Source organism: Aphelocoma coerulescens, chromosome 15 (assembly GCF_041296385.1).
Source record: "Aphelocoma coerulescens isolate FSJ_1873_10779 chromosome 15, UR_Acoe_1.0, whole genome shotgun sequence".
NCBI classification, from domain to species: Eukaryota; Metazoa; Chordata; class Aves; order Passeriformes; family Corvidae; genus Aphelocoma; species Aphelocoma coerulescens.
The window spans coordinates 7,209,247-7,236,154 of NC_091029.1; the positions used below are offsets into that span (position 1 = coordinate 7,209,247).

The 26,908-nt window shown below is 40.6% G+C and overlaps 1 protein-coding gene across 3 annotated transcripts; it reads left to right on the forward strand.

Annotated features, from left to right (window-relative positions):
* The first annotated feature begins 5,477 nt into the window (after nucleotides 1-5,477).
* GOLGA3 (golgin A3) lies at nucleotides 5,478-26,908 on the forward strand. Of its 3 annotated transcripts, none has more exons than XM_069030583.1 (24): nucleotides 5,478-5,560; nucleotides 7,373-7,725; nucleotides 10,547-10,828; nucleotides 11,674-11,786; nucleotides 12,263-12,954; nucleotides 14,171-14,282; nucleotides 15,336-15,642; nucleotides 16,240-16,442; nucleotides 16,664-16,801; nucleotides 17,763-17,924; nucleotides 18,696-19,064; nucleotides 19,399-19,476; nucleotides 20,395-20,658; nucleotides 21,134-21,228; nucleotides 21,392-21,608; nucleotides 22,187-22,330; nucleotides 22,955-23,152; nucleotides 23,637-23,753; nucleotides 23,977-24,116; nucleotides 24,834-24,966; nucleotides 25,175-25,297; nucleotides 25,632-25,796; nucleotides 26,004-26,164; nucleotides 26,618-26,908. In XM_069030583.1, exons 2-24 carry the CDS (start codon nucleotides 7,596-7,598, stop codon nucleotides 26,823-26,825), a joined length of 4,551 nt encoding a protein of 1,516 aa, XP_068886684.1. In that variant the 5' UTR covers nucleotides 5,478-5,560; nucleotides 7,373-7,595; the 3' UTR covers nucleotides 26,826-26,908. The 3 variants fall into 3 exon arrangements, with proteins under 3 accessions (XP_068886684.1, XP_068886685.1, XP_068886686.1); XM_069030584.1 differs by having other exon boundaries at nucleotides 10,547-10,705; XM_069030585.1 differs by lacking the exon at nucleotides 10,547-10,828.

A 26,908-nucleotide genomic window follows, 5' to 3' on the forward strand; every position in this document is an offset into this window, starting at 1 on the left:
AACAGGTCTCCACCTAATCTTCGCAGTACTTTTGAGATGAAGCTGCCTGTTAGCCTTTATTGGACACCTACAAAAAGTAACAACCTGATTAGCCTAAGGCTGAGGGAGGCTCAGGGACAGGACTCCGCTCACTCGCTGCCCACAGGGACCACGCTGCCTCCCTGGGAAATTTACATATGCTACTATTTAGAAGTAGCCCTTCTATGGAGGGGCACATAAGGAATGTCTCGATAGCTTAATTGGCTTGTTTATACTTCTTGCATTGAAAACAGAGATGCAAATAATTCTTTGGGTGACCAATTCTTATTTACCCTTCTTTTTTCAGAGCAAATTCTGTGTAAAGGGTGTTCCTGGGTTCTGACCTTGTCAGTTATTTACTGTGACTGCTTGTGTTTGAATTTACATTTCGCTCCTCCTGGGTAATATATCTTTGAGTTACCTGTCAAATGAAAAAGCATATATCAGAGAATTTATAACTACATTTTATCTGTTCTGAATAAACACAAAACCCAGGGCACTTGGCATCCTTGGCAGGATGGTTTTTTAAGCAGAACACTTCTGCCTGAAGGGCAGTCTGGTCTCTGTAGCATAGCACTGCTTTGCTTTTCTCAACACTCACAGTTAAATCTCAGGGCAATGTCACCATAAATGTATGTTAAGCTTTGAAAAATCCCCAAAACAAGAAATCTACTTTTTTTCCACATGAGGCTCAGTGTGACAGAAGTAAATGCAGAGATTCCATCTGCTATTTCCTAATGCTGATGCACAGTTGTTGAGGATGTAAGTCAAGGACTAGCTGGCAGAAAAGGGTATTCAAAACCTACATTTTTCTTTGCTTGGACATTGCTGGAATAAAAATATAAAAATATCTAAATAAAAGACAGAGAACAAGTCCAAGTCTAGCAGCTCTCTTTTTAAGGATCTTACACTCCTGTTATTTGGAATCCTTTCCAGGGGTCATCTGAGTGCAGGCACCCGTAATCCTTTGGAGGCAAAGAGGGTGCTGTGTGGGCTATGCTGCCACTCCAAGCTGTAGACCTTGAACATGTAGCACAGACACAACTGTATGCTGATTTCTCATGTTTGTATTTGCCCTGTTCTTGGCACCGCAAATTCTGTCACCATGTCTTTGTTCCCTTATCTCAGCATCCCTCTGCTAGCAGAACCTGTCCACACCACACTTCATCACTACGGCTTAGCAATGACTTAGCAGCTGGAATTAAGGATCAGACGTACAGCAGACTGATCATAAAGTATTTTCAGCTCAGGTTGTTGACCCTTTCAAACTGTATTTTTAATGAGGATTATGTTTTATATTTATGGTCTCCTTCCGTGACCAGGCAGGAGGACTCTGTATGGGCTTGAAGAGCTTCCCACACCAGGCAGCACAGAAGACTAGGTCCAAAAGGTGTCTGACTGCCCACTGAAGGTAACAACCACGAACCCAGGCTTGCAAGTAGCACCTGCAAACTTCTTCCAGGTGAGTTGCCTTCCCCCAGTGTCTCACAGCTGCCCGTTGGATGTGTCGGGCAGCTGGAAGGAGACTGGAGACACATTTACTGGAAGGATCAAGAAAGGACAGAAGGGTAAAAGGAACTTTGCTTCCTGCCTAATCTCACAGTCTCTACAGCCCCACATCTCACGGAGCTGCCACACAGCCCAGATCAGAGCTGTAGCCCATTCTCACCACACATCAGGAAGGGGAGATACAGGGGCAACAACTGTGCACATCCCTGAACAAAGGCCAAGACTCTTCCACAGTCTTTGCGACATCTTTAATAAAGTAAATGTCCTGTTCTCTGTGTTGGACTATCTGTTGAAAAATCCAAGGTTTTCATGCTCTTTTATCAAGTCCTTCCAAGGACAGTGTTTCCTACTGTACTATGCCATTTTGAGAGCTCTTGAAATGCTGAAGCAAGCACCAATTTCAGTAGAATAGTGACATTTATAAAGTTAGTGGATAGGACTTGTATGTATAATGGCAGCACTTTCTTAACCAGTAGCCCCAGGCTGGGAAAGTAATTTCCAGGAAAAAAAATAACTAGAAACTTACTGCTTCCAGACCAGCAGCAAAAATCATTTATTGTGGGAAAGCTAAGCTTGAAACCACTAAACCCCAGTAATTTCCATCAACTCTCTCTCTACCCCACACACAGAGATACATGGAAAGAGAACTTTCTGAATTAATTTCCTGGAATATGTAAGGCATCCTGATACCAAAAGTAACTCTCCTTGCCCAGGGAGACTATTGTAGAATGTCCCACAGAAATGAATGCAGCTCTTAGCAGTTTCTGTTTTTCAAAACAGCTGGTGTGACCAAACTGAATCCAGATTTAAACAGGAGGAGGGCATTGGCAAGATACTTTCAGTAACAAGGCCTTAAATCTTAGTTTATTCTCCGTGCACAAGAGCTCCCATCTGCAAACCTTATGGTTACACAACGTGGCTTTTTATGCTTTCCCAGCCTTCTCTTAGGTATAGCAGAGGTTGATTAAATCCATCCTGAGCTATGTTGCTATATCAGACATATCGCAGTTGCATCTGTCTCCACTGTTTATATAAATAGTCAGGAAAATAACATTTTAAATACTTATCCATGCTAGAACAGACATGCTAAAAATTGGTTCGGTAGAATGCTGTGAAAATGTTCCACATATATAAATAAAGTTTATGGGTAAATCAAATATGTAAATTAAATATTAAGGCAGTCTTTAATAAAGCATGTTTCTGAGGACTTGATTTCTAGTTCCACTGTCTGTATTTAATACAAAACTATTTTTTTCCTCAGTGGGTGTGAGAGGCGAGCTGGATGCCTGAGTCTGATTGCAATCTGCCAGTAATAGAGCTATTTATATGTGGTTAGCACAGGTTTCTTTTTTGATGAAGTTTTTACAGACTGAGTGACACCAAGTAATAGAAATATGTAAGCAGAAAAACATGCAGTAAGCACAGGGAATTGGAACATCGTGTTGTCAGTGGTTAGAGAGCAAGAACTTCCCCAAGGAAATATTTAGAAAAACGTGTTTGTAGCTATAAAAGCCGTAAATGGAAAGCACCACACATGGGCTTTGTGCTGTGCAGAGAGTGCCACCCTCTGCTCCTGCAGAGTATGGAGCCTTTCTCTCTTACCTGACTCTTCTTCTTTCACTAGTGCAATTCTCACACACGCAGTGAGTTACAAAATTAGCCAGCTGGACAGGAACTCCACAAATGGTCAGTAGTCCCTGGTAATTTTGTTAGCTCAGCTCTTTAATTGCATTGTATGCCATCTTTTTTCGGTTTTGCTCAGAGGAAAGATGAATACATTTCCCTTCTTTTTTTAGGAACAAGGCCCTGTGGGTTCCTGAAAAAGACAACTCCTATTAAGGTCTGACAGAGCTCAGTCGGAGAGCAGGCAGCACAGCAGCTCCTGTATGCAGTCTAGTTGCAGGGTGAAAGAATGCTGCAGCTGGCTGTGCTTAAAGAATTTGTTGTGGTACCTTCTGATCTTTCTTCCTGAAGAACTAAAGAGTGCTCTGCAACAAGAACTCTAACAGGCTTTGGGATTAAGCCATGGGCTTTTTCACTGCTGGAGACAGAGACTGCAGTTTACACAAGTTGTCTCCTGCAGATTTACAGGAATCCCTTCATGTAAAGGCCTCATTTGTGATAGTGTTTGACATTTTCTCTGGCTTTTTAAACAACTACAACGATGTTCCTCTATTGTGCTAAAAATTACATTACTGATGATGGACATCTTTCAGTATGAAGGATTCTCTTTCAGGCAGCCTGATTAAGTCTGCTGCAGCTCTGTGCTTAGGCAATAGTCTCCAAACAAGTGGTTATTCCTGTAGCTGGGGCTTTGGTGCTATGTGGCAGACTAGCAAGTAAAAAAGATACTTTGGAGCTTTACCCAAGCATTACATTGTTCTAGAGAGATGGGATCAAAGTCAAGAAGCAAACATAGGCAAATATTCCAACTGAAGAGAACAGTTACTTTCGTGACTCAACAAATTGAGTTCTCTGTTAGTTATTTTTTCTGGTTTTGAGTTCTCTGCGAGAGACAAAACTCCAAGCTTTTACACTCTTAAAAGAAAATCTAAACCAGATCAAATGAAGATCAAGCATTCAAGTCTTCCTCACCATATTGTTCTTGGCAACTTTTGTGGAAGAGTATCCAGTGAAGGTCACTACTAAAGATTTGAAACACTCACTCACACATGTGGTTCTCAGGGTTTCCTCTCAAATCTCAGCAGAGCCTCACTCCCCTTCACTCAGTTCCCCTTCACACATTCAAATCCCGCACATGGTTTACAAGCTCAGTGCCAAACAAGCATTCAGCCAAGTTCAAACTTCAGTTGACACTGGTGCTGATCCACAGCCTGGGATTGCCCACTTACACAGGCATCTGGCTCAGGCAGCAGAACTGCAGGAGGCTGTCCCATGAATCCAGGTACTCTTTCTCTGGATACCTCTGGGAGCCTCTCTTACAGCCATACATTTGCACTTGAAAACAGTCCTCTTCCTTACTTAAGTTTGTAAAGTAAAGTTTTGTTCTCTTCCAAATAATGCCTAGACGGCTGTGTAATGTGTGCAGGAAAACACCTAGTTGCTGGCAATATCCAGGAGCTCGGTTAACAAGTTTGCAGTTCAAACAACATGCTGGTGTTTTGGTTTATCAACCCTCTGACTTGTGGAACCGCCTCCCGTCTTCCTAGAGAAACAGCTCAGGGGATTCATCTTCATAATAAGGATAATTTGGAAAGGTTGATAACAGGAATACCTGGCAAAGCGGACGCTCTTTATCTGGCAATTATATTTAGGGTGGCAGTATGACGTTAGCAGGAGTTTTCATTATGAAATGATGTGCTCCGATGCACCAGCTCCCAGTACCCCAGAGGACTTGTGGGATGCCCGGTACCAGAAAGACGCTGGAAACTCAAAGGATTGATTTATGAGGAAAAGGCCGTCGGGAATGCTGAAAACGTGACATTTACAGGACATGTCACTGGACTCTCCTGACTCTGACCCTGTAAAAGGCAACACTAATGCAGGAACATGAATGATGCAGATACAGAAGGCTGTGAGGGGCGCACCACTTTCACAAAGATATTTAAATTTTATGCCCAACTTAATTTTAATTCATGCAAGTCGGTGCCAGCCCCACGACCCCGACGCATAGGCCGGTCAGAGCCCCGCCCGGTACAGCCCCGAGCGGGCACTGAGGGCGGCGCGGCCCGGCCCGACAGCCGCTCCCCCTTCGTCCCTCCCTCCGTGCGCTGCCGGAAGGGTCCGTCTGGAAAAGCCGTCGCCTCTCCCCGGGCCCGGCGGCCCCGCCGCCGCCTCGGAGCGCCCGGGTCTCGGCCGCGGCTGTGCCCGGCGGGGGCCGCGGGACGGCGGCGCGGGGGCGGCAGAACCGCAGGGCCCCGTACGGGCCCGTGCTGGGCGGCGGCGGCGGCAGCGCCCGGCCGGCGGCGGAGGGAGAACCGCGCTGCACCGCCCGCCCTGCCCCGCCCGCCCCTTCCCGGCGCAGGCAGCGCCACGTCTCGGGCAGGAGCCGGCGCCGGGCGGGCGGCCCCAGGTCTGCGGGGGGCTGGCCGGGATGGGGGGCGGCGGGGGCGCCTCGGGGGGGACCGGGGGCCGCTTCAGGCCGCGGGGTGCTCGGGGCTGCCGGGGAGCGGGGAACCGCCCGGCCCGGCTCGGCTCCGTGGGCTGCGGCCCCGGGCCTCCCGCTGCCTCTGCCGGCGCCCAGGGACGTGCTCGGCCCTGGGACCTCGCGGCCGTGTCTGCCGGCGCCTCCCCGGTCGGTGACCGGGACCCGTTGTCGTCCTGGTTGTTCGTTTTAAGCAAAATCGGTGGTTTTCGTACAGCTCTTTCCCTATGGGGTTATTGCTGTGTTCCCGTGGCGTGCCTACGTCTCTGTGTATGTATGTCTGCTTGTGCGCAGCACAGCGATACGAAAGGACTCTGAGACCAACATGCTCGAACCTCTAGTATTGGGAATGGGTTGTACAAAAGAAAGCCGTTCTTGATCACCTTGGTTATTTAAACGTGTTTTATGACAAGGACAACAAACCATCTCGTGTTGGCTGGGTTTTGCCAAGGTGTAAGGAGCCAAAATATTGCTTGCCTTTTGTCTGTAATTCCTCTTGGTAACCTGTCGTGTAGCATCTATTTGCTGTACAGTGGCAGTTCTAGGAGTTTTATTGAAAGCTTTATTATACTGAAAATCTTTAGAAATTAGTAACAAATCACAGTGAAGGTATTCGTTTTTCTGTTTGGTGGAGGTTTCCTGTTTAGAAAGGTGCTCCAGGTTTTTGGCTCCTCACGGCTCACCTCTGTAAGGGTCACCTACATAACTGCGTTTTCCTGTGTGCCCTGAGCTGTTTGCTGCTTCAGTAACATTTTGGAGATGATGGTGGTGTAGCTGGGTGACCAGGGCAGTGTGGCACAGTAGCAGTTACACAAAGGCTCTCTGGAGATATGGAAGGAATGTCGTTCAAAATGTTTGTGTTCATGTAAAAATGCAGTCAAAATATTCCTGATTTGACATTCTCCCACAACCTCCCCCCAGCCCCTTTTTTTTTTTTTTTAACTGGGGATTTCTTACATTTCTTTAGTAAATAACAACAAGATTTTGTAATCTGGATTCATCTGTCAGTAACTATTGGAACAAAATTTAATTACTTGTAGTGACTGTATAGAACAATTTCTGTTAGATGGTGTTAGTTGGTGGGATCTTTATCCAGAGGTTAGATCTGAATACCTGGGGAATCATTTGCAAATTTTGTAAACTGTGGCTGGAAATCCTCTTCTTGACTGGTCATAGGAGAAGGCAATGTTGAGCTGCAGTCCAGGCCACATTCTGACTGCCAACGTGTGCTGTAATGAGTAGTTCACATTCTGTACAGTGATTCATACTTGTTATTCTGCAGACAAGTAAACAGTAATGATGTAATTTATTTTTTAAAAATTAAATCTGAATTCCATACTTCATTTTAACAAAAGGTACTGAAACTCATTCCTTGAAATGAAATATATGGTATGCTTCCATATATATATACACCATTTACAGACCAAAATGCTACTCTGAGTACTGGCTTGGTTCTTAATGCAGAAGCCAAAGAGGCCTTTCTATTGAAAGGGACAGTGATTTTAAATCATCTCTCTTGCTAAATATTATCTGTTGCATCATTCTGCAGTGCATCAATGCTACTAAAAAAAGTGAGCATAAACAGATCACTTTTTATTCCCAAATCTGGATATTTGGTTGTATTTCATTGTCTCTGTTGTTACCCATGTCCTGGTTCTGTCTGTGGGCACTACTTCATTTTTAACTCATATTCTCAGAGCTCTAGTAAATGTTTGTAAATTCACTACGTATTGTTTCTAGAGGATGCAGCTCCTTGGTGATTACGACTTTGGCTGCGAGCTGTTTCCATGATGTGGAGTTAGCAGCTGCCTGCTGCACACCAACAGCTCTACAGCTCAGAACTGTGCTCCTGTGTGACGTCTTGATGCTGTTCTTGCTGATGGAGAGAAACAGGACTTGGTAGCTCACTTGGTGGCAAATTGTTGAGAAGAAGAACTTTCCAAGGATCTGGATCGTTTTTACCATGGACTCCTCATCTGTCCAGCAGGATGTTCACTTGGAGAACAGAAGCAGTAATGGGGCTCCTGGCACCTCTGAAGAGCTTTTAGATTGTAAAGCCAAGTCTCAGCTAGTTACTACAGATGAAATTAACAGTAAGTTATTTAATATGCACCAAATAATTTCCTAGTCTTACCCAGGCTTTTATATAATCATCTGTTTTATTGTTCAGCTGATGCAGAAGGATGTTTTTCCTTGAGGTCAGGAATTTCTTGTACAGCAGTTTTAAGCAAGTTTGGTGAAGTCTATAGCTCTGTGTGTGTGTAAAACTGGTTTTTTAGCGGTAGAACTTGTTCTTTTGAAAGCAAAACCAAACTATTAACTTAAATACTATCAGCTGTCAGGTGAGTATTTGTTGTTCAGGGTGTTAGTATGTCTTCAGATAATGTTTCCAAGAGTGTACACCTGAAACTCTCTAGAATGAGCAGTTCTGAAATGACTGTTCCAGAGTAAGCTTGTGACTGGGGCACTTTATTCTGGCAGAAGAAATCTTCCTAGTAAATTAAATTACTTAGATAAAACCCAGAATGTCTGGCTAAGCTTCCCTTTATGAAAGAGAGATGCTGGCATGTAATCTCCAATTTATCTCAAAGTAACTTTTATATGTAAACAAGCTTTATAGTAAAATAATCATGCAGCTGTTTGCAAGAAACTTTAGAGTCCATTATCTGAACAGATTATAGAATCAAACTTGATTTGGAAGGGAGCTGTGGGGGTTATGTAGTCCAACCTGCTGCACAGAGCACACCTAGTTCTGGAGCAAGATCAGGTTGCTCAGGGCCTCGTCCTGTTGAATTCTGAAATTCTCTGTAGAGGGAGGTTCAGCAGCCTCCCTGCCCATTCCAGTATTTAACTGTTTTGATTGTGAAAGTATTTTCCCTGCACTGAATTGAAATCTCCATGTTTCCCTGGCAGGAGTCTGAGGATATGTTGGTGTATAAGGATATGGGGGTGGCTGGGTGGAGGAGTGTGTACATTGTGGCTGCGTAGACACACAAAAGCACAGTGGTTCCTTATGTAAAAGGAGGTGACGTGATGAGGTTGGGGCCTTCTGGTACCACAGGTTTGTCAACTTGTCACAGGCAGGAGAGAGGAAGCCTGAGACTTTATTTGCTTTTCTTATGGTGCCCGTTATCAGAGTGGCAGAGTGTAGTTAGGTGATGACTCATTCATCTTTTATGAAGCTGGAGATGACACGTTCCTGTCATCTCCTGTGCTGGACAATCGAGTTGTGGCTAACAAATAGATAAAGTGTATCTTTCTACTGTTTTTATTCTAATTGCATCTCCTTGCCCACTGTTCTAAAAAGATTGCAGCTGTATTGACACTACTGCCTTTAAATGACTTTAGTTCAGGGAGTGTTTAGATTCTGAGTGTCTGTTGGCCTCAGGAAGTTGCCAGGAAACCATTCCTCCAGAATTTTGCTCCAGCATCCCGTTTGTATATGTATACCAATCACTGTTGTGAAGAAAAAGTGTAAATAAGTATAAACCTGATGCAGTAATAGCTGCAGTTTCTGAGATGGGCAGAAACAATATTTCTGCATGTATGAGCTATCTTCTTATTTTTGGCTTCATGTGGCTATTCTTAGCATTGACACCTATTTTAAATTTGGTTTTGCCAATATTCTAGTTTTAAAATGTTAGTCATTAAAGAGCAGTCTTGTCCTCTGTCCTCCTTTACATCCTTGTTGAACCCACCCTTTCCATGCCTGCAACTGTTTTTGTGACAACATGATGGTCTACATCAGAGAAACGATTAAGGCTAAATGGTCTGAAATGTTGTCTGCATGACAAATAAGATACTCAAAAGTATTTTGATTCCAATCTTAAGAGTCGATGGGTTTTGGCAACCTAAGACTGAAAGCTTTTTATTTCTACCCCAATTCAGTTTCCTCATTCATTTTCCTCTTTGCTGGTACACACTGTGCTGGCTTAAGGGAAGATGCACTGCAGAGGTGGGAACTTGATTTTTGCACTTGTAAATACTTTGTGATCATAAATGCTAAATATTTTCCACCATCTTTAGGAAAAAATAATGACACCTTCCATATTATTCCAGTGAGTTCCAGTTACTTCAGCGATAATGTGGTGTGGGAATGAACAGAAAGGCAATGGCTGTTTCAGTGCTCTGCTCATTTAAGATCTATAGTAATTAATTTAAAGTTAGATACACAGTTTTTTTGCAACAGCAGGTTCATAATGTTAGTAGTCCCCAGCCAAGTAAATAGAAAAGTGTGAGAAATCCAGAGTAAAAGCCTGTGAAATGTTTGACTGATTTTGAATATGCATTTTTTCTGATGGAAAAGAAAAATACTAGTAAATGGGGATAAAATTGGTGTTAAAGTGGTTCCTGAATTGTATTTTAATTGGTAGGTTTATTATTTTGATAGATATGAGCTTTGCTACTGTACTTTTGATGAAGATGTCCTATTTGAAAAAATGTAAACTCAGTTTAAAATTGAGAAACTGCTTGGTCCAGGCTGGAAATCAGGATGGTGGATGCTTTCTCCCCAGTGCCCAGCAGCACATCAAAGAGCTGAATCATTCAAGCACAGGCCTGCAGCTGCTGAGCCTTACTTGTAGCAGGTTGCCCCTCAGAGTTCCTTACACATAGTGTTTAATGCTTCTAAACCTAACAGGATTTAAAAACCTCTGTGAAGTTTTCAAGATATCTTATATGATGAATTTTGAGGTCCTGCTTGAGGGCAACATAGTAAAGCAAATGAAAGGTACTTGTTCTGGTCTTTTAAAGTAAAGAATCAAAAATCCTCTATGAAATTTCTCCTGCCAGTTCCTGTCAGTAGCAATTTCCATATTTGTACAATATAAAGGCAATAGTGCATTTTATTTGGGTGGAGGTGTGAACATAAATGGTGTGGCTTAAAGTGTAGCTCAGTAAAACTTCCTTTTCCAGCTACCAGTAATAACATCAATGAAGTGCCAAATGAAGAGGGAAGTCTGGAGATAAACAGCAAAGTGGACGCCTGCCAGAATGGGCCAGAGTCGCTCTGCCCCGACTCTCCTGTCTCTTTTGATCCCACCAGCAGTGAACAGGGTGAAGAGTCATCCCCAGGTGTGACTGGTTTCCATGACAGCCTAAGGAAGTCTCAGGGAACTAGTGCTGAGGGCATAGCTCTTAGAAAAGAAGCTTTGCAGTCTCTCAAACTAAGTCTTCCCATGCAAGAAACTGAATTGTGTAAGCATCTGTTTATGGTGGTGCCCCTGCTTTCTCTTGCTGCATAAAGCTTTTTTTACTCTGAGCCTGGCTCTGGACTTCTATAACATCATTTAAGCTTGAACTAAACTTCATTTTTGCAGTAAACTTTTACTTAGAACTCCAATTCATTTTCTTTCAGTAAGCCACCCTCTGCTGCAGCTAAGGCATGTGCCTTACCATTTAAAACTGGCTCTTCACTGGAGGGGAATTCACGCTTTCTGGGGCTGAAGCTATTCTAATCTTCTTGATTATTAGGAGTAACAGGTGACATTAAAAAAAAGCAAAACAGCAGAACCATGTGATTTTAAGCTAAGAAAAAAGGAAGGGAGAGAAGAGCAATGAAGGGGGGAGAAGGGAAAGCCTTGATATTAAGGTGTCTAAAAGTCTTACTACATGGAAGGTTTAATGTGAGTTAAGAGGTAAGAAAATGTATCTAGGGAACAATTTGCCACTGCTTGTAGGGAATTGAATGGACTGTGTAGGTCTTGCTTAGTTTTATAATTTTAGTACTGTCAGAAATGCAGGACAGGTGAGATTAAATGACAGCAATATTTTTTTTCTTGCTGTATAATCTCTTGTCATATGGCTGTGGAGGAACTATAGCATTTGCAAACTGAGCAGTGGAAGTCCACAGGCTTTATGAGTGCTTACACAAGGATCTATTTGCAGAGGGTCATTTGAGGTGCGTGTCAGTGGGCTTTCCTTTTGTTCCTTGCTTAAGCATGAAGCATGTTGCCAATGGTAGAAGGGGCTTTTACCTTGTGCATTCCATTTGCCTGTGTTGGAGTCTTCTGTTTGACTGTGAAGGGATCTTTCCCTTACAGGCTCAGTAGAGTCTTCACTGCCATTGGAGAATGAAGAACAGATCAGACTTCAGGCAAGAAGGCGTCTGGAAGAGCAGCTCAAGCAATACCGAGTGAAGAGACATCAAGAAAGAGTGAGTACCACGCAACACATCTTCTAGATTGAGTTTTGTGGAGAAGCTTGGAAACTTTACCATTTCTGTGCCCTGAACTAAAACATTCAGTAGTTTTCTCAAATGTGAGAAAGCATTTTTTTTCTTCTAAACAGGCAAAATTTGGTTGTGTTACCTCATTAGTAATGTACCATTTTGTGTGACTTAAAATGGCGGGGGGGGGGCAACCGACACCAAACTTAAAATGACCTAAATGTTCAATTTTGCCTGTATTTTTCAGTTACCTTTTGGAGTTTCATGTGAACATTTTCAATATATATACACTGAACGTTGATAGGGTTAATTGCTGATATAATTTACCTTGTTTATGAAAGGATGTATATTTAATATCGGTGTAGAAGTGTAGAGCTTTATATCTTAAGTTACAGCAAAATAAGTCTGGTGCTGTTTTAAAGTTAGCACTCTGGAATTTATTGTTAACTGTTTGTTTCTTTCAGTCGAGTCAGTCTACATCCAAAACCCGTCCCTCCAGCACCCTGGATCCTGAGCTGATGTTAAATCCGGAAATCCTGCCAAGAGCCAGCACTGTAGCAATGACAAAAGAATACTCCTTTTTGCGGACCAGTGTCCCCAGGGGGCCAAAGCTGGGTAGCTTGGGACTTCCAGCATCGTCAAAAGAAAGAAGAAGTTCAAAATCTAAGGCCAGCAAGATCCGGTCCTTGGCTGACTACAGAACTGAAGATTCAGACACTCAAAATGCTACTGGGAATTCTGTGGCTACTGACTTACCTGGGGGGGCTCTGACGCAAAGCAGAAGTGGTCCAACATCAGTTGTTTCTGAGATCAGTCTGCCCTCTGACGTGGATGATCGAATAGAGAATTCCTCCTTGGCAGGAGACAGCATTTCAGAGATTGATGGGAGTGAAGTGGGAATGAGGCTGGATGGAAATGAGAGTGACAGCTCTACCTACAGCAGTGTGTCAGGGAAAGGGCTGTATAGCAGTTTACGGAATGCAGAAGGCAAACAGGGTACTCCATATACAATAAATGGCCAGAAGATACATCCTGAAGCAATGGGGCAATTTCCTTCCATCAGTGAGGTGCTGCAGGCTGCAGCAGTGGAGCATCAGGCCCAAGAGCAAGAAGTTAATGGAGAGGTACGGAGCAGGAGAGACAGTATTTCTAGCAGGTAAGAATGATCACATTGTTAGTTAATTATATTTTCTTGGAATGGGCTGCCTATTACTCTTACCTCCTACTAACTTTAGATCCAGTTTTAACTTACACTGTGATTAAGTCTGTTATTAGCTTCCAAATTCTAAAAGAATCTGAGAGGTCGCTTCACTTGAGTACCTATTTACTAAGTATATCTTTAGAGAAGGAAACAACTGCTTGCAGTACATTTAATACAGTCAGTGGCAAAAATATCTATCTGTGTAGAAGGACTTCATTCTCTGAATCACTCACAAGCCTTGGTCTGTAAAGTCTGAAAGTGTAGAGTTGACTGCCTCAGTGATATTTAGTATTGTCCTTTTCCTAATCTGTACATGTACCTTTCAGACCTTACATAGTTAAGAAATGCCAAGAGTCTTGTCCTAGGTGCCCTATCCTCTTCAGCCCTTTTAGAATAAGATTTAGTTTCCCAAGCTTATGTGTGTATGACAGGTATTAAACTGATTCAGAAAGCAAATGCATGGCTGGTGAAGCCCTTAACAATGTGTGCTTTTTATAAGTTGTCTGCAGATGCATGTTTTATGTGTTCTACTTTTGAAATTTTTGAACTTTTTTTAAATACTCCCCCCGCTTTGTTAGAATAAAGTTGTCATTCCCAGAGATGTTGAGGTGTACAATCAGTTGTTGATGATTATTCTGGCTTAGATTTATTTCTTATGGTAATGAGAGAAGATCTTTTTCTCAAGATGCCTTGGCTGTACAGCAAGAAATCAGGATAAAGAATCCCTTATACCAAATACCTGCTCTTCCTTCTATTGCAGAAGCTGTTAGTATTTCTCAGGCAAATTAAAGCAGATAGAGAATAGTTGTGGAGGTTTTGTGATCCCATCATGTCTAGTTGTCTGCTTAAAATGGGATCTGTATGTACAGAATATGATGAAGTCAGTGATTGCACTTCTGTGAAATAACAAACATATGGTGCCACACTAGATTCTAGTTGCTGCAAGTACAGGAAGCTGGAGTATAAAACTTTAGCATGCATGTAATTGCTTTCTCTTTTTAACAGAGGTTGTTCCACTGTGTTCTGGGTCTATCATAAAGCCAGAAAAAACATCCTACAGTCGAAACCACATGGAGTCTGAGTACCTCTTAATTTCAGTGTCACTTTTCTTCGACTAGACAAGTGTTGTATTCTAGCCCTGTAACTGTGTTTGTGTTGTCTCTGTCTCCAGTGTTTCTATGGAAAGCTCTATCGCAGGAACTCATGATGAGATGTTGCAGGTTATGAAGGAGAAGATGAGACTTGAAGGGCAACTAGAAGCACTCTCACTAGAAGCTAATCAGGTAGAAAATGAATTTGGAATTCTGTATTCAGCAAATCAGATGAATATTTTAATTAATTTTCAAGAGCTTCTTGCTCATTACTTGTGGAATTATGTTTTGTAAAAACATTGTTGGATAAGGTACTTTACAAGAATGCCGGGGTGGCTGACCCTGGCTGGATGCCAGGTGCCCACCAAAGCTGCTCTGTCACTCTACTCCTCAGCTGGCCAGAGAAGAGAAGAAATAACAATGAAGGGCTCATGGGTTGAGATTCTCCCCAGAGAGATGGGGAATCTCAGCTCCAGAGCATGGGGCACCTCCTTCCCCTCCCTCTGCACTGACCTTGGTGTCTGCAGAGCCGTTTCTCTCACACAGTTTTCTTTCTTATCTTTGCTGTTGTCCTTCTGCTATTTTGTTTCACTTTCTGAAATCCCTCATCCCAGAGGCACTCCTGCTGTCACTGATGGCCTCAGCTCTGGCCAGTGGTGGGTCCATCTTGGAGCCAGCTGGCCTTGGCCCCACTGGACATGGGGGAAGCTTCTGGCAGCTTCTCACAGAGACCACCCCTTGTAGACCCCCACTACTGCATAAACACAGTACAGATGGTGAAGAGGATTAGTATCAAGTTGGTAAAGTCTTCAAAGATTACCTTAAAGAAAAAAGAAAGTGGGGTTTTTGTATGGTTTCTTTTTTTTAAGAAGTCAAATTAAAAGAGGGACAATAAATCCAGAGCAGTGCTAGCAATGTCTTTATAAATATTTTCTCTTTGTTTTAATTGATGGTATAACATTAAAAATAGAAAGCATTCTTCCTTAAAGTGTGGAAATATGTGTTTTATGAAAAATGCTGATGTGGTTACTGATATGCAATGCTCTATGTCTTGTATGTTCTTTCCTCTGTGTTTTCTTTGACTGTTTGAAATACCTGATAGGTGAGATGTTGCTTTAAAAAGAATTTTTTACAAGCAAGTGGTCTTTGCCTTATCAAAGCCATTTTGCTGGGCATCTTTTTTAGTCAGCCATTAATGTCTTTCCTCATGAGACTTCTGTATTTTGATTTTCTGGACACATTCAGGCTCTCAAAGAGAAGGCTGAGCTACAAGCCCAACTTGCAGCTTTGAACATGAAGCTTCAGGCACAGATGGAGCACAGCCAAAACAGCCAGCAGAAGCAGGAATCTCTGAGCTCAGAAGTGGCCACATTAAAGCAGTCTTGCTGGGATCTGGAACGAGCAATGGCTGACCTGCAAAATGCCTTGGAAGCAAAGAATGCCAGTTTGGCTTCTTCAAACAATGATCTGCAGTTAGCAGAGGAGCAGTACCAGAGACTCCTGCAGAAGGTTGAAGATATGCAAAAAAATGTTCTCACCAGAGACAGCACAGGTGGGATGATGTAAATATCAGTCTTTAAAAATTTGTTGTTGCATAAATCATTTTATTTCAACCTAATTCTGAAGTCCAGGAAGAAAAAGAAATTTTAATTTGTGTTTATTTGATATCATACTAATAAAATGGTCTGAATTTTAAGATGATTGGTTTTTATTTTGTGTCACAGAAGTGTCACAGTTTGCAAGCTGCCACTGCCAGCCTGGAGAGGGAGGTATAAATATTTAGTCCAGACAGTGGCCTAGTTGTTTTTTTGGAAAATTGTACAAATACTGATTTGTAATGATGACTCTACATGCCAGGACACCTACTTCCTGATGTTTAGTTAGTTGATGTTTTCATAACTAAGGAACTGTGAATGCTTACAGAAGTGATTCATTTAGTTTAATTTTACTCTGTTTATGACCCGATACTTTGGATTCTAGCACTTTGGCAGGAAAAGCCAATCTTTATGTAATTAGGCATATGTGCTTTTGTTCAACAATAAAGGAAAAGTAGAAGAACCTACGAATATAGCAATAATCCATGAAAAAGTGTGCATAAAACAGCACAGTGGGGTGTGCCAGTCCAAGTTCTTCATTTTTGTTCTCCTAGTTCACGACCTGCGACAGCAGTTGGCTTCCTTGCAGACCCAGCTTCAGAAGGTGCAGCTGGAACGGACCACACTGACCAACAAGCTGAAGGCATCTGAAACAGAGATCACATCTCTCCAAAATGTGAGGCAGTGGTACCAGCAGCAGCTGGTCCTGGCACAGGAAGCCCGTGTCCGGCTGCAGAGTGAGATGGCCAATATACAGGTATTGTGATTTACTTGTATATGGGAGAGCTGAGAACCTGTTCTTTTTTGTCAGTTTTAACCACAGGACAACCTAGTGACCTTCTACAATGGCCTGACTGCACCAGTGCCATGAAAGTAGTAGCTGAAATAAAGCACACATAGTTTCAACATAATTTTTTTTTTTCCTGAAATTCTTAAATTCTGTTGGTATTAATTTGTGATTTTTTTTCCTTCCTTTAGGCTGGGCAAATGACTCAAGCAGGTATGTTGGAACATCTCAAACTAGAGAATGTGGCACTGTCTCAGCAGCTGACTGAAACCCAGCACAGGTCCATTAAAGAAAAGGAACGTATTGCAGCACAGCTACAAAATATTGAGGTATGGTTGTAGATGGATTGCATGAATTGTGTTCTATCTGGGTTGTGTATTTGTCTTGCAAAGTCAAGGCTATTCTGGCAAAGTCACATAGAATTCTTATGAGCTGGTTCAAATGCTGCATTATAAAAGCAGTAAATATTTCAGAGCAAATAAATTTGTGTGGCATTATTAACAATAAGAGGGAACAAGGCCATATATTTTCCATTCGAAGGTGATCCTTGCATTTGCAGTTCTGGTATTTGTTTTTAATTGAACTTTGAAGGCAAATGTAAATGTTGTCCTTTGCCCATTCATGAACTTTTTCAAGAGAACTTAATTGGAAGTTAATCTAAATCAGTAATTTGCTTTTTAAATGTGTGAAATTGCTCAGTAATCAGGTTTGTCCTTCCTTTCCTCCAGTAAGAAAAGTTGGGTAAAATCTGAAGTGCAGTTCAGTCACTTCCAAAACTCTTTAGAACCTTAAATTCCCCTGATTTTCAGTGACATTCCTGCTTCTGAGTCTCAAAGGAGAGTAAGGCAGCAGGCTAGTGGAAGCACCCCATCTGCAGTGCTACTGATAGCTTGTGTAAATGACAGGAATTGCTATTTTCCTGAGTAGTGTCCAAGGAATTCCTTTTGTATTAGAATTTTTCCAAACAATTAATTTTAATAAAGATTATTTTTCTTCACATCTTGCTCATCAATTGAGAAAGGACAAGGTGTTATTTAATAGGAATTCAGATTGTCACAAGTATGCAAGACATTCACTGTTATTCTAAGGTGTTTTAAGTATAGGAATGAGTGACTTCAGTAGAGGCTGATACAGGTGTATCAGGCAGACATCAGAATTATTTTTGTTTGTGTCTTTCCTCTACAAATGTTCTTGATAATCTACTTTTCTCTTTTCCTATTTTTTTTCTTTTTCCAACTCCTTCCCCTCCATTGAAACTGTAGAAGTTGATTCCATGCTTTCTCTATACAGGCTGACATGTTAGATCAAGAAGCTGCCTTCATGCAGATCCAGGAGGCTAAAACCATGGTGGAAGAAGACTTGCAGAGAAAACTAGAGGAGTTTGAGGATGAGAAAGAACAGCTTCAGAAGATGGCTGATTCTGCAGCAACATTGGAGCAAGAATTGGAACAGGTAGACTGCTGTTAATCAACTTCCCAAGGGTTCCAAGGGAAATACTTGTTTGGCAGAAAAAGCAATAGTAAACAGATACTGAGCTCTAAACTTCTTTTTAAAACCTGAAAGGTTGCTGCAAAACTGAAGTGCATATTAAAGTCACTCTGTTCCAGGTAAAAAGGCCTTTTTTCAACCATGTCAGTAATAATACTTTTTTAAAACTTCATAACTGCTGTTTTGCCAGATGCTGGGGTTTTTTTAGTGAATTCAGTATGTGATTATTCTAAGTATAGACAAGAACCATAGATCCATGTTCAAAGTTGTTAGGCAGTCAGGATATCATTATATCCATTTACACTTTCAGAGCCCTGCTTTAACCTTGTAACCTTACGTAGGCAGCATGTCAGGGGCTGCAATGAGAGGAAGTATGTGATTGCTCAGTACTACATTCCATGTAATGATATGGTATTATTAATAATGCTGAATTTACCTGAATTTACTGTGGACACCTTTTTCAAGCAAACCTTTAGAATACAATGACTTATGAATATTTTAGGTTTGTCATTCTGGTCATGCTTAGCATGTAAGGTAACAGATGCTGCACAAGGCAGTCAATACCCTTAACAGAGCAAATAGAAGTGGCCTAGGAAAGTTAAAAAATATTACCACCTTCTGCTATTTCCTCCTAGAGGCTAAAATATTAATTATAACACTTGATTTTGATTAGAGTGCATTTGCAAAGATAACCTTTGTTTTGTATTAATTTAATCTTAAAATATTTCTTGTCAGGTCAAGTTGACTTTGCATCAGCGAGATCTGCAGCTTGAATCCTTGCAGCAAGAACACCTCGACCTAATGAAGCAATTGACTCTAACCCAAGAGACACTGCACACCAAAGAGCAGTCCCTGGATGACCTGCAAACACAGTATGAGGAACTGAAGGCCAGGTTAGAAGAGTTCCAGAGTGATGCTACTTCTAAAGATGACATGATCCAGTATTTGCAGAATGAGAAGATTGTGTTGGAAGTCGCTCTGCAGGCAGCAAAAGCAAGTAAAGAGCAACTTGATGAAGGAGCAATGCGCCTTGGAGAAGATACAGAAGTAACATCACAAATGTTGGAGCAGTTGAAGCAAGAAATGGCAGTCAAATCAAGCCAGGTAATGATCTTTCGGAACTCTTACAGTTTTAAAACACAATAATTTGGAGTACAGGTCGTAGTTTGGGAAGTAATTTTGTAGTGGGCTCTTTTCTGTGGCACTGTGGGTCAAATATCTTTCCTATGCAGTAATTTGGCTTCCAGTGTGGTGACCTGGTGAATGTATTTCTGTATCGAATGTTGTGTTATCTAACCATTGAAGTGCTTAGTCAGAAACAGGATCTTTGTTAGATTAGGCAATTGTTACAAATCAGACAGACATGCTCACTGAAGAAATCAAGTAGAATATGACATTTGGCACATTAAGCAATGTTTGTTTTTTCCCCCTCTGGCAGGTGGAAAATCTGCAACAAGAAAATGCCAGCCTCAAAAAACAGCTTCAAAAAGTGAAGGAACAGTTCCTGCAGCAGAAGGTAAGCAAAACAAAGAAATTTCCAAGACATAAACCCAAGGAATACAATTCATTTTACAGTGAAGGCATGTACTTCTGGGGGCGTTGTGAGGATATTTGAATCTCCTTTTTGTATCACAGAACTTTGTGACATTAAAATACAGAAACTGTATAGCTTACAGTTGAATTTTTATCTGTAGCTAATGTAAAAGCTGATCCACCACCCAATTAATGCTTTGATAGGGCTTCAGGGAGTTTGCCAAGTGATCCACCAAAGAAAATCTCTTTGGTTTGTTGATTAGGTTTGCTTTTGCAAAAGCACTCATGTAAGTCTTCAAGTGTTGTCATTTCCTTGCAGCTCTGAGAAAGCATAGTTGCTTCAGTAATGAGATCGTAAATAAGTGCTTTACTGCAAATTTTATTCTGAATTTACAGTTTTGAAACAGTAATTTGAAATTGGTGTGTCATTAGTCTTGCACATATATGTGTCTTATTTATAAGACTCCATTAATTTGCTGCTTGATTGCTTATTAACCTAATGTCAAAGTTTGTTTTAGCTTGTTACGTTTTAAGTTTGGGAAGGCTGTTTAAACTGTCAGTCACAGTTAAGCCCTCTTCTTATGGTAAAAGTTACTAATTGTGTGCATGGGATGGTTAATTTGTTACAATTACTTTAGTCGTTAAAAATGGCACATAATTAATGCAGTTTCCATAAAGAATGTGAAGAAGAGTATCCCTTACTGCAGAGAACACTGAGGTGGTTTTTTTAATGAACTGCTGATATGAACTGTTATTTAATCAGAGTAAATATAATACAGAAGCTGATGCTGGTTTGTATGACACACACCCTCCTCAAACTAAAAGAATATAGTAAATTAGTCATAAATTTGCAAAGCTGAAACAGAAGTGTCATTGTCCTCTTGAAACTCTTGTGTGCAAGGTCATGGTGGAAGCTTACCGGAGGGATGCAAGTTCCAAGGACCAGCTGATTAGTGAGCTGAAAGCTACAAAGAAGCGGCTGGACTCAGAGCTGAAGGAGATAAAACGAGAGCTGCTGAAAGTCCAAGTTGAAAAACAGTCCCTCGAATCTGAGCATGCAAAACTACAGAAGGAAGTGTCCCAGGTTCACCAGCAGATGGTGGAAATAGAAAATCACCTCCAGTCAGTGCAGAAAGAACGAGATGATATGGAAACACGCCTACAGGTATGGAAGGTGTAGAGCCCTGAACTTGGAGAGTGTTACATCCAGGATACACTGCTATTTCTAGTAATGTTGGAAACAAACAGAATAACCACCTGCAAGTTAATGTTCTTGGTTATAAATTTAAAATAGTCTAGACATTTCAACATATACCTAGCAAAGTTCTGTAAATGCATGACTGCTTACTAACATCTTGTGTAAGTGGGGAGATGCACTGATGCTGAAGCAGTTTCCTTGGTCCTAAAGAGAACTCCGAGAACAAAATCCAAACACTGTTCATATGTGTTAACAGTGGTGGCCTCAGAGGGATGAGTTAAAGAGGATATAAAAGGGAAAAGAGAATATGGAGAACTGAAGAGCCATTTATATTTTGAGATGGAAGTAATTTTGAAATTTCATGCTTTTTCTTTTATAACCAAACATACACAGCAAACATGCTTTTGTTCTTACGCTCATGCGTCTTTTCCTTCCTGTTAAGTCTTTGCAGTTCGATAAGGAGCAAATGGAATCTCTTGCTGAGGCAAATCAGGCATTAAAACAACAAGTAGAACAAATGCAAGAAGAAGCAAAGAAGTAAGTGTTCTTTTAGCTCAGACAAAAGAACTACAGCATTTGGTTTTCATATTTAGCTTTCAAATGTTGGGTATTGTTGGGTCATGGGAAAAATTAATCTTGTAGTACTATTTGTCAAGCAGCTTTTGTTTTTACCTGGTGTTTTCTTTTCCTTTCATACCAGGGCCATTACAGAGCAGAAACAGAAAATGAAGCGTCTGGGGTCAGACCTGACAAGTGCTCAGAAAGAGATGAAAGCAAAACACAAAGCCTATGAGAATGCAGTCAGCATTCTCAGTCGGAGGCTGCAGGAATCTCTTACTGCAAAGGAATCTGCTGAGGCAGAGCTGAGCAAACTAAAAGCACAAATTACTGATGGTGGGAACGACCAGATTGCTCAGGTATCCAGATGTCTTCTGTCATTGTAGAAAGACAGAGCTATATGTCTTGAAATACTATTTCACCCTGAAGTGATGAAAATATTTGGAAAATAAAGCTAGACATGGTGTCAGTGTTCTGAGCACTGAGAACTTCTTTAACTATATTTGAGGCTAGATTTCCTGATGAATTTTTATTGTTGGTTTGTTTTTTGGTTGGTTTTTGGTGGGATTTTTTTGCCTTTTTTTTTAAGGGTTAGTATCTGAAGATTTTTCAAAATTCTAGCATTTACTGCTTTTTTCTCATTGACAGCCAAAAGTTTTTCAAGGTAGCCATAGCTTATTTATATATGTTAAGCCTGTGATAAGAAAATTAATTTACTGAGGGAAGCTCCAGTTTCTTGAACCAATGGAGCAAGATATCAAATATGCCAATAGCAGTAGCTGGATGTAGTGGTGGAAAACTCTGATCAAGACCTTTAAGCTAAACACTAGCCAGCTCATTCAATATTTGCTAGAGGAGTAGGCATTGTAACCAAAGCAGACGTGACTCCTGAAGATGGGTGATGCACTAATCACATGTGTGACTCCTTTGTCTTTAGGAGAAGATTCAAGCTCTGAAGACAGAACTGAGAGCTGTGAGCAGCAGTAAGTTGATGCTGGAAAAAGAGTTGCAAGAAGTGATTTCACTGACCAGCCAGGAGCTTGAAGAGTACAGAGAGAAAGTCCTGGAACTTGAGGATGAGGTGATTGCTTCAATTTGCTTCGTAGATGGGCATATGACAATAAAAAATGCCTGAGAAATTTTAGTACCAAAATTTTATTCCAACGGTGGAGAAAATCAGAATCTTGGATAGGAAACATCATGTCAGTGATACTTGCAAATTTTGTTGTCTTGTGCTGGTTCTTCTTGGTTTCATGAGTCATTGTCATATAGGGAAAGAGGATGTATAGGGAGAGACGAGTGCTTCTTGTATTAGATACCAGCTGTGTCTGGTCATGAGACAGTGAGGATACATGAATCATGAGCTTTTGGAACTACTGGGAGTCATGAATCCCCAGTGATTTTGAGGGCGAGGTGGTGGTGTTCAGTTGTAGCGTGGCACAAAAAAATTATATGTTATCAACTATGGATCTGCACCTGAACAGTACTCCTCGATTCTTCTTTCTAGCAAGCATTTTAGTCTTCCAACACAAAAAAATACCAAAGTGAACTTACTTTTTGATATTCATTTAAAGAAGAAAAAAAAAAAGAAATCCCACTCTGGAAAAGCAAAATGCTTAATGAGTTTAACTCACAATTCTTTTGTGATAGTAGTCTGAAGTTGTTTGGTTATGTTTGTTTGATTTGTGTTTTCCTTTGACTATAGCTTCAGGAATCTAGAGGCTTCAGGAAGAAGATAAAACGTTTAGAAGAAATTAATAAGAAGTTGACCCTTGAATTGGAACACGAACGTGGAAAACTTACAGGTCTCAGTCAGTCCAACGCTGCTTTGAGGGAGCACAATAATATCCTCGAAACAGCATTAGCACAAAGAGAGGCAGACTTGGTACAACTGAATCTACAGGTATTTGAGTTTTTAATGTAATAACTTAAGAAAGGAATTGGCTCATATTGTACAAAGTTAGTGCATTTTCTCCAGCTCTGGGTCCTCCATGTGTTGCATAACAGCAGCAATATGGGGGGCTGAACGAAAGATCAGAAATGGGACCTGGCACTAAACAGAGTTTTCTTTGGAAAAAAAATTAATAAAATGTCACTACAATACTTGCAATGGTGAAAGTGTAGTTAGTCAGAACATATAAACCCTGTTACATATGGATTCATTGAGATAAATCATTTTTATGCCAATAGTAATACATTCATGGGGACATAGGCAATGAGCTACCATTTAACCATGGCTACTTTTAATGTTGAAGGTACTGTGTGGAGAGAGTGATCAGTGAACAGCAGCGAGTTGTTTTGCAATCCCTGCATGGTTTGTGTTTATATTTCCTCTCCTTCCAGTGAGCCCACACAAAAGGTGCATTTGCTTTTTTGATGTGTTACAGGTTCAGGCAGTCCTAAAGCGGAAAGAGGAAGAGGATCAGCAAATGCAACAGCTTATTCAAGCTCTACAGGCTTCCCTAGAGAAAGAAAAGTTAAAAGTTAAAGACCTTCAGAAGCAGGTAATGGCTCATCTTTTATTTACTTAGAAAGTGATTTAAAGGTATTTTAAAAGTATCTGGAATTAAATCTGTTTTATAAGATACTACTTCCTTCCTCTGTCACAATAGCCAGTGGCTGAAAGATCAGTTGATGCCTTCTCTGTTGTATCCTGTGTTAAGCTCCCTTTCTGATTCATGCTACAGTGACAAAACAAAATAAAACTGCATCTCTTTCTCCTGTTAGGAAGCAGCAGCCAAAGCAGACGCAGCCCATAACCGCCGACACCACCGGGCAGCGATGCTCGAGCTCAGTGAGATCAAGAAGGAGCTCCACGCCAAAGAACTGCTGGTCCAGGCCCTGCAGGCTGAGGTGGACAAGCTGCAGTAAGTAATTGTCTGAAAAAGAACAGTAATTAAAACAAATCATCTGAAAAAGGTGCACATTAGTGAGTTTTGGGGTTTGCCCCTTCGTTCCTCAGCAGAGCCTGGCTGTGAGATGCTTGTTTGGACTCTGAGCAAATACCTGCATTTTTCTCTCTTTACAATTCACTGTTTTTAGGCTTCACTGTCTGCTTTTTCCCACTTTCTACTATTTCACATTACTAGTAAGGATTAACAATTTATATATATCCTATTATTCTTCTCTGATTAATTTGATTATTGACTATGTTCCACAGTGTATTAAAATTCAATTTGCTTGTATATAAAAATTTCTCTTAAATTATAAGAAATTATCATACCTACATGAAAATGGATATAAACTTAACCCTATTCCTCCAAAAACAAAGCAATATTGCTGACAGGGTTTTGTTTTATTTTTTTTTACTGCATAATCTGTTGTTTGTAATTGGACTATTAGCAGTGCTCAAGGAATTTTGTAAAATCTTTTTTCAATATTTGATATTTATACATCTCTTTCATAAAATCTTTTTGTAATTTAACTCTTGCTATGAATGTGTTGGCAAAGCCCTCAGTCAGAGCTGTAATTAACCAGATTCCATGCACGGTCATGACATTTATAGTTACATGGCTAACCCAGTGAAATTCTTATTTTAAAGAACAGATTGAATAACTGCTCTGTCTGTTAATCTTGCTGTGCAGGGTAGAGGATGAAAAACATTCCCAGGAAGTATCTCAGTTTCAGCAAGAGCTGGCAGAAGCCAGATCTCAGCTCCAAGTTCTGCAGAAAAACCTGGATGACAAACTTAGTGAACAGCCTCTAGTAAACCAAGAGGTAAAAAGTGAACACTTACTGTGTTTATCTGTATTGATATTGCATTTTATGACTTTGTCTTTAATTCAGCATTTTTAAAAAAGTTTTGCTAGGTTTTCTTAGGAAAGGTGTTATTAGACATAAGAATATATTTATTTTGATAGATTTTGTGGTTGATTGCACCTGTAGATAATTCCAATGATTTTTTTTTTTTTCTTTGCCCTGGTAGGTGGAAGACCTGAAGTGGGAAGTAGAACGAAAAGAAAGAGAAATTGAAACACTTAAGCAGCAGCTGGACATGACTGAACAGCGTAGCCACAAGGAGTTGGAAGGGATACAAGTTGTCTTGCAGGTATTTAGTCGAGCCAGTGGAAATTCTGATTGCTGTAGGGGGATAATTAAAACAATATTTTTATTTTTTAAAAGCATACTTATACTTTTTTCTAAATTTTTATTTTGGCTGTGCTGTTACCTTTGTTTTTCTTCAACCTTTAAGCCATTGAAATAGGCTACTGACTCAACCTAGTATCTGATTTTCTGCCATGGCAAATTCATTTCAAACAGCAGTGTTGTGTGTTGGGGTTTTTTTCTAGTTTCCTCTGGAAACTGAAAAAGTTATAAAAACAGTAGTTGGCTGGAATTTTTATACTGTTTCTCTACATCACATTGATTCTCTTCCCATTTAGAATATCAAGACAGAGCTGGAAATGGTGAGGGAAGACCTGTCAGTGGCTCAGAAGGATAAGTTTATGCTGCAAGCTAAAGTGACTGAACTGAAGAACAGCATGAAGTCACTGCTGCAGCAAAACCAGCAACTGAAGTTGGACCTGAAGCATGGCAAGATGAAGAAGGTATTCAAATGGGAAGAACACATTGTACAGTACAGGAAAATCCTCTGCTAATGTTCCTAAATAACCCAACATGAATATATGCCTGTGATTCCTGATCTGTAATGAGGATGTGTACCAGTAGCATGATGTGAGGTTCTAGGTGAGAAAAATGATACTGATGAAATAACTTAATTGTGTTCCTGACTCTTCTTTTTTTCCTTTAACCAGAGGAAAGAACTGAAAGGCGAGAATAACTCTTCCAATCCTGTGACTCCAGTCAAGATTCCTGATTGTCCAGTGCCTGCTGCCTTGCTGGAAGAACTGTTGAAACCAACAGCTGTGAGCAAGGAGCCTTTAAAGAATCTGAACAGCTGTCTCCGGCAATTAAAGTATGGCCTGTTATTTTAAACCATATTAAATAATCTTAAAAATGTTTTCAGGAAACCAGCTGCCACCATGAGGAAGAAAGGATTTGTAAAATTAATTCTTTATTGGGACTATATTTAGGACAGTGGGATGTTCTGTCATTGTAAGTGCTTGCTTATATGGCTATTACCATAGTGAAAGAAGACTTTACAATAAACTAAACAAAATGTAAATAGTACACAGCAGAAAAAAATCAGAAACAGCTATTAATATTTTTTAATTAAGCATATTGTATTTGTTTTGCTCATAGACAATTCCTAAGCTTCTTGTAGATTTCTTACTCTTGTATACAGCTATATCTTAGGTAGTCTTGGGGTAGGTATCAAGAATCAGAAAAGTAATTTTTTGATCTTGTATTTAGCAGTCAGTTTTCTGCTTGTTAACTTTTGCATTTTTTGTTCTCAATACATTCAAAGGCAAGAAATGGACAGCCTTCAGCGCCAGATGGAGGAACACACCATTACAGTACATGAATCAATGTCTTCATGGACTCAGATTGAGGGCAAGTTAATGGACCTTACTTCTACAAGTCCCACAACTGCATCAGACCAGCAGGAGATTCCTACTGCAGATGAAAAGAAAGAGAATTGTAGTGTTAGTGACAAGGAAGCTTTGACACTATAACCTCCTTATCAGTTGTCTTTCATCCTATTGCTTTAAGTATATAAACAAATCTTTATAAAAATTATTTATTTCATTTTTTTAAA

Coding starts and splice junctions, on each gene's coding strand:
- GOLGA3 (XM_069030583.1), top strand. CDS start 7,596: ATGGACTCCTCATCTGTCCAGCAGGATGTTCACTTGGAGAACAGAAGC. Junction 21,609..22,186: donor GGAACGACCAGATTGCTCAG/GTATCCAGATGT, acceptor CTTTGTCTTTAG/GAGAAGATTCAAGCTCTGAA. Junction 23,153..23,636: donor TGGTACAACTGAATCTACAG/GTATTTGAGTTT, acceptor GATGTGTTACAG/GTTCAGGCAGTCCTAAAGCG.